Below are 12,161 nucleotides of genomic sequence, written 5' to 3' on the forward strand. Positions count from 1 at the left end.
TCTATGCTTTCTTCTAAACGACAAAGAGATCAAATAGGATACTTTTGTTTAGGTCCCCTAAGTGATCTCACATCGTCAGAAACTGAGCTTAGACTTGATCAAGATGCCAAAGTCTACAACAAAGATCTCAGTGTTAAAATTTCTTTGAGATCTACAAAGACCAAGTGTTTTGGGCCAGAGGCGTCATGCCCATTCACACTGAGAGGGGACGTGCCCCATCAGTGGATTTTACATTCAACCTTAAAATCAATGAAGCATCTTTTCATCTGTTACTTTGTTTTATAGGCAACATATGAGCAGTTCTTCACTTCACTCTGAAATGTTTGCTGTTTTAGTCACGTGCTTCAATGAATTATTAATGAATTATACAAATCCAGATGCAACAGAACAGCGCTGGTGCCATTATTGTGCGCGGCCGTGGACACGTTTCTGCTGGTGCTGCATTTTATTATCTGATCAAATTAAAAACACTATCACAAACACTAACCCTACAACATATGAATTACTTACAGGTGGTTTGGGTAATTTTGTCTAGGCTTACTGTCTTATGTAACCTATCGCTGGGCTAACTATGATTAGCAATGTGGATTATTTTAAGAGACCATTCAAACGATGGCACACACATCTATCGCTGTATGTTTGTTTAACATTTAAGTTAAACAATAGCGCGGTTGGCGACTTTTCACCTATAAAACAGAAACTTGCTGATTTGTACTAGATAAAACCAACACAACAGTACATATGCATAGATTATTTTACCTGATATGAAGTGTGCACTGCAAACACAAGCATTATTTATGATTGTCTCCGTCTAGTCTGTACGCCGTTTGCATTCAACCACAATTGTCTTCTTGATTTCTGTGAAGAAATGTCTGCCGGGATCCGGTAAAACTTTATTTTTGAACCAAAAGTGCTGTTGTTTCTAATCTGGCAGCCAAAAACACAACAAAATGACATTTTAAAGTCAAAAACTCAAACTTTTAGCACGCCGGCTATGAGTTCCTACTTATTTTTTGCCTCCAGCTAGAGCGGTGACGTTACAGTGATGTGGGCGATTAAGGGGTCTATAGGCATTAGGGCTGTCAAAAGATTAATCACGATTAATCAAATACAAAAAAGTTTGTGTTTGCATAAATATATAAATAACAACATGTATAAATTGAAGATTTATTATATAAAATATATAAAAATCTAAATAATTTAAAAAATATATACACATGTAAATGTTTCTTAAATACCGAGCCCCTAAGGTGACATTGGAGTAAAAAAATCAAAAGTTTAGTTTCATGTGCTCGTGTGAAACTTTCATGTGCTCACGCGAAACCTTCATGTGCAGAACTTTTTTAAAAAGTTTTGTTTCGTGCATGCATGTGAAAGCAAAAGTTTCACATGCGCACGCAAAAGTTTCACGTGAGCATGCGATAGTTTCACGTGCACACATGAAACTAAACTCTATAGTGATGATAAAGCATAACTGAAAACTCCAATGCTTGTTAAATATTGGACAGAACACGCATCGGGGGTAATAAATAAACCTATGCTGGGTTGTTTCAACCCATGGGCGGGTTAACAACAATCCAGCATATGTTTATCTATTAACCCAACATGTGTTCTGTCCAAAATGTACCCAGCATTGGGTTAAAAGTAACCAAGCAGAGTATATAAAAGAGAAACCTCGAAGCAATAAAACTTCACTCTGGGTGGTTTTGCTCTGCCTACGGGACTGACGCATTTCCGTCACCATCACGCCCTTTACCTCCATCAAACGTTTATCAATGCTCAATCTCCATTTATGTCTACCAGGAAAACGCCCCCCCCCTCCTCTGACGCTCATATTCATATTTCATTCACATTTAAACAGAGCACATTGAGTTCACACTGGGGCCGGTAAAGTAAGCTGTTTTATGCAACACACCTTACTGGGGTAAAACCTGTGGTATATGTTTAAACCTAAAATGTGACCACATAACCAGTCATAAAGGTAAATGTTTTTAAACTAAGATTTATACATCATCTGAAAGCTAAATAAATTAGTCACCAGTGGGTATATAAAGATGGCAGTGGCTATGTGTTACCATACGGTGTTTCTATTTATGCCAACCTTGTCTATATGACGACAAACACAATACATGCAGTTAGATCAGTGCTTCTCAAATAGTGGGGCGGGACCCCCAGGGGGGGCTCGAAGCGACACCAGGGGGGGCGCGTGAGACCCCGGGGAAAATACTTTTCAGAAAGTGATTGTTTTTGCGCCGTCACTTAAAGACATTACACCCCAATCACGCTGATAAGCCGCTTGATTTTTTTTTCAGGCAAATTGATGCATTTTAAGTCTTTTCTGTTACAGACTAAAAAACAATGTTAATAAAGTTATTCTTTGTTGTAAGTTGATTGATATTTATTTTTCTTTAATGTTAATAAGGATACAATGTTTTGCAGATGTGTAATTTTATAGACAAATTATACTATTTACAGTCGCGGCGGAGAGTTGGGGAGGCGCGAAATGTTTACTTCTTCCTAGGGGGGGGCGTGACAGAAAATAATTGAGAAGCACTGAGTTAGATGAAGTATCAGAAATAAAAATACAAAAGCTGTAAAAGTACACCTTTGTATCTATAGAGTATCTATAGAGTTCCTCAAAGGTAAATATATATGTGCCAAATGTATACATCATACATATAAGGACATTTTTAAAGCTTTTGTAGATTTCTTTCTGAGACTATATAAATGCAGACGTGAAGTACCTCTTCCCACTGATGAATGTATCGAATCAGACGAGAGAGACGCAGCAGCCTCAGCAAACTCAGGATCTTGGTGAAACGCACAATCCTTAGGGCACGAGCTGTCTTATACACCTCCGAGTCGATGCCCTTCTCCACAATCAGGAAGATATAATCCACCGGAATGGACGAGACAAAGTCTACAATAAACCAGGTCCTCAGGTACTTCACCTTGATGGTACTGGGATCCAGGATAATGTCCGAATTGTCCTCGATTATGATGCCTGTACGGAAGTTTAGCACCAGGTCCATGAGGAAGAAGGTGTCGGAGATCACGTTGAAGATGATCCAGGGCGTGGTGGTCTCCTCTTTGAAGAAGGTGATGCCGACAGGTATAATGATCAGGTTGCCCACCATAAAGAGGAGCATTGTAAAATCCCAATAGAATCTGCAAGAAACCAAAGAGAGAGAGAGAGAGAGAAGAGAGAGAAATGTACTTTTCACATTTTTTAAAATAAAAAAAACAATAACCATGGTTTTACTACAGTTAAAGAAACATGGTTACTGTAGTAAAACCATGGTAACCACAAAATAACCATGGTTTGGACGACCATGGTTTCTAAAACCATAGTTAAACCATGGTTAGTGTAGTACCCTACTGAAAAATCCAGCATAAGCTGGTTTTAGCTGATTTCCCAGTTTGGTTTAGCTGGTTTTGCTGGTGTAGCAAGCTGGTCTAGCTGTGTTTTGGTCACTTTTAAGCTGGTCAGGCTGGAAGGACCATTTTAAACCAGCTACTGCCACCTTAAACCAGCTAAAACCAGCTTATGCTCGTCACAACATGTATTTTTAGCCCGTCATGTCTGTGCTTCGTCATTTCAAAATATGTGCTCGGTGCGTCATGTTAACCATGTGCATCATGTGTCATGTCAAAATAAGCGCCTGTGGCAGATGCTTCAAAGGGGTTTATGATAAAAGACACTCTCGCGTTTGCCAGATACTCACTTATGTTATTCTCATGTGCAGTGCTGTGTAAGTTACTCAAAAAAGTAATTAATTATTAGTTACTAATTACATCTTAAATCATGTAATTAGATTACTTTACAAATTACTCTCTCCAAAAATTATTCAATTACTTATTACTTTCTAAATCCTATTTAGTACATGATACAAGGATAGGCTTGAAATGGCTCGAAAAAATAAAGTAAAAGTACATCCATTATTCTGGTCCCACTTTAGGGTCCAATTCTCTCTATTAACTAACTATTAACTACGTTTGCCTTAATATACTCCAACTACTGCTTATTAATACTAAAGATGTTGTTAATTTTAAGTATTGGTAGAAATGGGGAGGGTTAAGGAAGTAGAATAAGGTTTTGCAGAATCAGGAATTAATATGTGCTATTAAGTATTAATAAACAGCCAGCATCTCATTAATGCTAATAATCAACCAGTTAATAGTGAGAATTGTAAACTTAAACCATGTTTAATCCACTATTGTATTATAGCATACATAATTGTTTTAGAGTCCATACACAGCATTTAGTTACATCAGAAGTAACTGTAATTAGATTACAAGAAAAATAAGAGTAATCCCTTACTTTACTTTTTCAAGGGAAAAGTAATTAAATTATAGTAACTAATTACTTAGTAACTAGTTACACCCAACACTGCTCTTGTGTAATCAAGGGAGTGTCTTGCGAGAATTTTGTAAACCTGAGTGTCTCTTTTATCATAAACCGTTTCGACGTGTGTGCAGCAGGCACTTATTTTGACAAGACACGTGATGCACATGGTTCACATGACGCAACAAACACATATTTTGACATGACAAGCATCACAACTGACACTCCGAAAACTTATTTTAAAATCGCGCCCCTTGGAAGAGAAGTCATTAGCTGCCACTGCTAATAGTTATCAATACACCAAAAACATGGTTAATTTTCATAAGGGAACATTGGATGTGTCATAGCATAATAAACTCCTCTTGCTCTCCAAATTGACAAAACATCACAAGTCCCTTATGAAAATTAACCACTACAGTTACTACAATTAAAACAAACAAAAAAATTGTTTACTGTACTAAAACCATGGTAACCACGAAATAACCAAAACACTGCATTGTTACTACTACACTAACCATGGTTTAACTATGCACTCTAAAAACAAATGGTGTTAAAAAGAAGTGGTTCACTGGCCCTTAATCATAGGAGAACCATTTTAAGTGCCATATAGCACCTATGTACCACCTGAGTAGAACCATATTGTGCTATATAGAACCATATTTGGTGTTATAGTGGTGCTATATCACCCCAGGATGGTTCTTCATAGGTCCTTTACAGGTGCTCTATAGCACTAAAAATGGTTCCTCTACGATTACGAGCTTTTAGCACAAAATTTGGGGGGTGTGGATTTTGAAAACCATGGTTGTCCAAACCAAGGTTTTCAAAACATATAGTTAAACCATGGTTAGTGTAGTACAGTAAAACCATTGTTTTGCTGATAGTAATCAATACACCAAGAAACCATCCTGCTAAAAAAATACAATAGACACCATCACAGAAATTCTATTGGTTTTATTGGGAATTTTATTAGTTCTAATGGAATATGGCCCAAAACACACTTCAGTGTAGTGGTTTTAATAGTAAAAGCTAATGGTTCCTATTGGTATTTTCATGGAAACCATTAGAATTTTCTATAATGGTTTTATTGGTTTTTTCAGCATGGCATGGTTACTACATTTTACCACAAAAAAAACATGGTTAATTTTTGTAAGGCATTGTCTTACAAGTCAACAGTTTGCTATGTAGCTTTACTCATGGATTAAAAACATCAATTTATTTGCTAAACACAGTGCATACTATGCACAGCACACATTCCATATACTTATGTTAGTATGCCACAGACAGACAATGCATATTTCTAAAGACACCTGCTACTTCAGTGATATATGTCTTGTAAAATGATCATTTTAAGGAGTGGTATATATATTTAAAATGCGTAATGCAATCATTTCCAGTCGAATAAGGGTTAATGTTGACCTTGTAGGAAGGACAAGACTATTAAAAACTTCCAGACACGAAAGACCACGAATGGCGCAACTCCTGAGGGTTTAAAATGAAGGTCTGCGTAGACCGGAAATGATCCGTTTCCGCGTGGCGCTCACATGCATGTACAACTCAAGGTCACAGCGGCGCGCGCCAAGGTGCTGCTGACTCATATCTGGAGTGTGATGCACCTCGTGCAGAATGCCAGGAGAAGTTTGCATTTGCACTGGTGGCCAAACGTCCCCAATTAGCTTCATTATGGTCTTTACATTGTAAAGGGGACATTAGATTCGCGTAAAATATGCACGGGTTTCACTTTCTGTATGGCGACAGCTCTCTGATGGAGATTGATTGCATGACTGTGCAGACGTATTGCTTGCGGATTTCGATCGATAAACATGTTTAACTCAAGATATTACCATGTCTGAATGTCAAAAGAGACTAAAGGGAAGTGCCATGCGCAATATATGTTTACGATATCGTGTCCGGTGTGGGAAATTATCAGACATTTGGTGATTTAGGTCAAATGTAGTTACGATACTTAATGATAGACAACAGAGAGAGAATCAGCACAGCAGTGATATGATAAAAACATTGGAAGTCATCCAGTTCAGACATAGATTGAACATGCAAAACATTCAAACCCAGACTTAATTTTTTTTTTTTTTATTAAAATTGTGATTTATAAATGTCATTGGATAAAAGGGTCTGCTGGATGATTAAATGTAAACGTGTCGCTGTCCGCTTACTGTGGTGCTGAAATGACGGAACTCACTGATACAGACTGCATGAAAACATGTTACACCAATCTGTTCAACAACACACACTAGTTTGCCAAGACACTTCAGTTGCCTTCATAGCAGTCACTTTGTTTTAATGGTTTTGTATTTTGGGTTAGTGTTAAGATATATGTATTATTTGTGGATTAATTTAGCATGTATGTGATTAAAAAAGTCTAACCCATGGCTTAAGATCGCGTTGTGCTTTCCTTTAAACCATAAAAAATGCCTGGTAAACCTGCATTTCCCGACAATGTCATCTATGAATCTATGACATGCTTAAATAGGCAAAAATAATTATGAGGGCATGACAACGCTTCCTTATTATTGGTTGGAACTAAAATGTCACTACTGTGAAGCCAAATCTAATTTTAATATTGAGATGAACAGAAAAGTTTTTAAATGCAAACGCAGTTTAAAACAATTCCATATCATCTGTAATAAAGCTATATTAAAATGCAAGCATGTGCAAATGTATATTCTTGTTCAAACTCAAAGAAAACTTTCAGCAGGCTGTGCCACCCTGAGCTCTTACCTGAAGTCACTGTATGGATGAATGATCCAGTTGCCCGCAGATTTCACGCGTTCCTGCTCTTTCTCCACCTCTTTCTGGCTCCCGTACATGCGTAACGAGAATTTGTTGACCCCCGGCTGCAGCATGCTGCTGATCTGCCGCTGCATGAAGCTCGCCTGGCTGCCCTGGGTTTCGCCATCCTCGGCCCCGTTCTGAGAAGCGTCCTCGGATTTGAGAAATGTCACCGAGTTCCGGGGCTGCTGGGTGCCGTGGATGGAGGAAGAGGTTTTCCGACTCGGGGCGTTGGAAAAGGACACTTTCGATTCCTTCTTCTCCGGGACTGGTGTCGTACCGGGATTCGAGGCATCGTTTCCCTGAGTTAGGGAGCCGACGGGAGTGGTGATACCGTCCATGCTTGTCGTTGAATTGCACGCTGCCCGTTTATCCGATTTGGACAAGACTGACCGCAGGCTCCCCGTACCGGAGTCCCGCCTGCATTCCCCGTTCTTGTTGCATTTCATGCTGGAAACCGGTGTTGGGGTATTATTGCCTTCGGCTTCACTTGCAACATCACAAGCCTCTACTGTCACGCTGGCCACTACTACGGTAGACGCTTTACCTCCTTTGACGGTGTGGCGACCCGCAGCATCAGCATCAGCCGGGCGCGCATCTGTGGCACTGGACTGCTCATGGTGCGCGGCGCTCCTTGACGCGGCTCCTCCTCCCGGTGTGCAGTTTTTTATCCGGATGCTGCCCCCTCCTCCTCCTCCTCCACCACCACCGGCTCTCCTCAGCCGAGGGTGCTGAAACTTCGTGTCTTCTTCATCAGCCACTTGCATGGTTAAGTGAGTGCCTTTCAAGAGCGCATCAGAGTTGGACTCTATGCAACCCTTTGCGCTGCTGTTACTGGAGCATTTGTGTTCGGCTGTGTTGTAATGGGCCGCTGTGTTTTTCATGGCAACATCCGACCCGGGTGAAAGCTCGTTCCGGTCCATGTCATCCAGTGTATCGGATTTGACGTGTAATTACCTTTGGGAAACCAATCAGAGATGGCGGTGATAATAAGAGAGATAGAGACCTACGTGACATTTTTTGCCAACAAAATGAAACAGCTCTTAGTTTGTTACCTGTCAGTCTTCAAAAGTAAAAGGTTAACTTTTAAAGGCTATATACTGTTGTGACCAAAAGTGATGCTCGCACTATAATAAAATGTATTGAACATTTTGTATACATGCTATGTAGTTGTGCTTTGGGCAAACTTTACAACACAACGCATGCGCAAAGCCTAAAGGGTCAAGGCCCATTCTGCTTTTTAAACAAATACAAAAAAGGATTAACAGAATATACAGTAAGTAACTGATGAAACTGTATTCAATGTATGCTTAATATTTGCTGTAAGCTTTTGGTTTTCTATGCATTTTTTGCATATTAAAATAAACCCCATATAGTTTGCCCTCCTGCCAAATTATCAGTAAACTAAATACCATAATCAAGTTAAGAGTTCTCAATTTTGTACAATACTCATCATATTTTATGATTTACTCAAATTTATAGGGGCAGTTTCCCGGACCAGGATTAGCTTAATCCAGGACTAGGCTTTAGTTTAATTAGGAAATATAACTAGTTTTAACAAACATGCCTTACTAAAACCATTACCTGTGTGCATTTTGAGGTAAAACAAAGTGCACTGATGTATTTTAAGATATGTCAGTGCAAGTTGTTTTCAGTTTGGAGAGCTCTTAAAAGTGTTTAAGTCTAGGACTAGTCTAATCCCTGTCCGGGAAACCGCCCCGTAGAGTTATAAAAGGCAAATATTGTTCAAATATCCCTTTCAGACTTTTGGCCAGTACTGTATATGTTGGGATATAACTATGGGTTTGGGAAATTAGTAGTGTTGACAAGTTCAACAGTGCACTTTTTTTGTGGTCAAGGTCATAAAACTTAAAAAATTACCTCTCTCTGTTGTTTGTTTATTCAGTTTACATACAAATCATGTATACAAGGTTGACAACGTATTGCTCCCTTCTGGCAAACCTAAAAGCATACTAAATATTTTGAAAGTGACTCAATCTTTTGACTTCAAGGTCAACAACATTTGAATGTCCCTCTACTTGCAAATTGAAAAAACTTGACATAGACAAAATCCAAACAATGAAAAATCCTGTTTAGTTGTTTGTCTCATTTCAAATCTTTTATAACTTGAGGACCCCCTTAGAAGTCTGTCCAGCCCCCTGGTTGAGTGACACTGCTCGAAAGCAACACAAAAGCAAAAATATTGAAGTCATAAAAATAGCTTTCTTTTCTTATTTCTAAATACAACATTCTAATGAGGTAAAAAATCTACCTGTTCCTTGTTTTTTAATCCCCATTAAACCAAAGCAGTCTCATAAGAAATGCCGTTTTGATTCTCTTATCAATGTGAGGTCACATTGATAAAGCCCCGCCCACTTACAGTCCTGCATTACCATAGTTTCCACCCTCAGCGAGTTTTACTCTGTCCACTAGATACTATTGTCTCAGATTGTATTAATCAGATCTATTTGAACTGAAAGCGCTCATTTTCTGTCTGTAAGGAAGTAAGGAGCTGTAGCTCATTTGCATTTAAAGGTACAGACGTTAAAACAGCACGTTATTGCTTCCACCCAAATAGGGGCATTTTGGGCATGCTGTAATTAATGATCTGTAGGGAATTTTGAGCTGAAACTTCACAGATACATTCTGGGCACATCTGAGACTTATATATTACATCTTGTTAAAAGGCTATAATAGGTGCCCTTTAACTATTTATTGTAGGGCTGTCAAAAGTTTAATCGCATAAAAAATAATTTGCATAATTTATGTGTGTGCACTGCGAGTAATTTTATTGTATACTTTTATTTTGTAGGTGATTAATCGCGATTAATCTTTTGACAGCCCTAATGTATTGTTAAGGTCACTATTACTAACATATTCAATTTAATTAATTCATTCATGTAGCCAATATTTCACAAAACGTATTCATTTGCTGGCATCACAGTAATAGCATTCACCCTCATTCACAAGTCACAGATGTAAACATACGACTGAAGTCACATATTGTCAACCATGTGTAGCATTTGCCTAAAAATGCAAATGTCGTCATAGCAGTGTGACGTCACAGCAGTAAAGGTAGAGGATGCTGTCAATGACATTTTCAAAAGTCAAATCAGACTGCAGTGTGCTGCCACCTAGTGGCAAAATACACTGCAGTACAGCAACAAACAGAGAGTTTTGTTGGGTTAACACATTTACAAGAACTTGTTGAACGTCTTTAAGAAACAGATGAGCCTAAATTAGAGATGTAAGTCAATGTGCAGTGCATTTTGAAGGAAACACCCTGCCACTAAAGTCTGATCTTGTCAGCCCAAAAGAGCTCTCAAACTGATCCTACAATCATTCTCACCTACATCAAGGATGTGTGTGTAAATAAGAGCACAAAAATGTTTGAAAACATTAAATTCCAAAAAAAAAAACAGATAAATGCATTAAGAAAAATAAATAGATAATGAGGTCATATCATCAGCATCAAAGCTTTTTACAATAACTATAAAACCACAGCTGCAGAATCATATTTTAAACAACATAAACATACAAAAAGCATATCATCTACCTTGAATATCATTGATGCTCACCTGGTTTATTCCAGTCATTGTTTTAGATGCCCACCCCCAAAGCTCAGCAGCCTGTCATCATTCTCAAGACAAACCAGCTAAGATCTGTCATCCTCCTGCCCGACGCTGATGTGTGATGAAAATACAAAGCAGTATGGTGCAGAGAGAAAGACCTACCTTGAGAAAACCTGAAGCAATGACATTGAAAGGTTGTTAAAGCCAAGGAGGAAAATGGGATGCGAATGGGATCCCTTCAGCGATGGGGCTTTATCCTCTGGAGGTCAGCGAGGTCACCATGTTCCCTACCGCACACTGTGCTTCACTCTTGGGAAAGTGGTTATACTGACTAGCAATCTCTCTCTCTCTCTCTCTCTCTCTCTCTCTCTCTCTCTCTATGCGGGATAGAAGTGAGCCGGCATTCACTTCCTGGTATGACACATTTAAATATGATGCTTTAGGGTTCATTTGCATAAAAGGCAAAGTTCCAAGAAAGGAAAAGGTTTCTGATTCATCTTTAAAAAATGGTACACAGATTACAACAGGATTCTGACACCTGACATATGTTTTGATCCTTCAAAAAGACTGATAAAGCACTTGAGCTGTCAAGTAAATCTCCCTGGTCCCAGTTTTTAAGGAAAAAGCAATAATTAAAATTAAAGTATTAGCTAAAGTAAACTATTCTGCTTGCATATTTGTCACCCTGGACCACAAAACCAGTCATAAGTAGCACGGGTATATTTGTAGCAGTAGCCAACAATACATTGTATGGGTCAAAATTATTGATTTTATATGCCAAAAATCAATAGGATATTAAGTAAAGATCATGTTTCATGAAGATATATACTGTATATATTTAAAATGTATTATTAGTAATATGTGTTGCTAAGGACTTAATTTGGACAACTTTAAAAGGTGATTTTCTCAATATTTGCACCTTTAGATTTTCAAATAGCATGCATGTGAAGTTTTAGCTAAAAAAAAACATATAGATAATTATTATAACATGTTAAAATTGACCCTTTGAAGGTGTGATAAAAAATTAGCAGTTTTTGGGTGTGTCCTTTAAAATGCAAATGAGCTCAAGAAATGCAAACACTTCAGCAAACACTGATCACCATAATGGTGGTTTCTTGAAATTAAAACTCAATTTTTCTGACAAATATAATTTTTTTTCTCTCTCTTTCACTCTATTGGATAGTGCAGATGAAGGTGCGTAATTGTAATTGGCCTCGCAACCTACATGACATTCTTTTTGACGCTTTCTAGGTTAATAGAAGCACTGGGGACCCAGATATAGCACTTAAATATGGAAAAAGCCTGAATTTTGCGTTATGAGCCCTTTAATAATTCTCATGAACTATGATTAATAAATGTTGTAAAGCATTATTCATTGTTAGTTTATGATATCTAATGCGTTAATACAAACGTATAGTAAAGATCTTTACCAAAATCACATATCATTCATTTTAAAC

General features: G+C 38.1%; 1 protein-coding gene across 1 annotated transcript in view; it reads right to left on the bottom strand.

The window, feature by feature from the left end:
* Nucleotides 1-11,079, bottom strand: part of LOC141351020 (potassium/sodium hyperpolarization-activated cyclic nucleotide-gated channel 2-like) — a 75,400-nt gene extending 64,321 nt beyond the window's left edge. Inside the window, exons 1-3 of the mRNA XM_073857022.1 lie at nucleotides 10,867-11,079; nucleotides 7,082-8,089; nucleotides 2,745-3,168 (exon numbers count right to left, since the gene is read on the bottom strand). Of these exons, the coding sequence (XP_073713123.1) occupies nucleotides 2,745-3,168; nucleotides 7,082-8,055 (1,398 nt within the window). The 5' untranslated portion in view covers nucleotides 8,056-8,089; nucleotides 10,867-11,079. The remainder of the gene's footprint in view (nucleotides 1-2,744; nucleotides 3,169-7,081; nucleotides 8,090-10,866) is intronic.
* Nucleotides 11,080-12,161: the final 1,082 nt, after the last annotated feature.

The sequence above is a fragment of the Misgurnus anguillicaudatus genome, chromosome 2 (assembly GCF_027580225.2).
Source record: "Misgurnus anguillicaudatus chromosome 2, ASM2758022v2, whole genome shotgun sequence".
NCBI classification, from domain to species: Eukaryota; Metazoa; Chordata; class Actinopteri; order Cypriniformes; family Cobitidae; genus Misgurnus; species Misgurnus anguillicaudatus.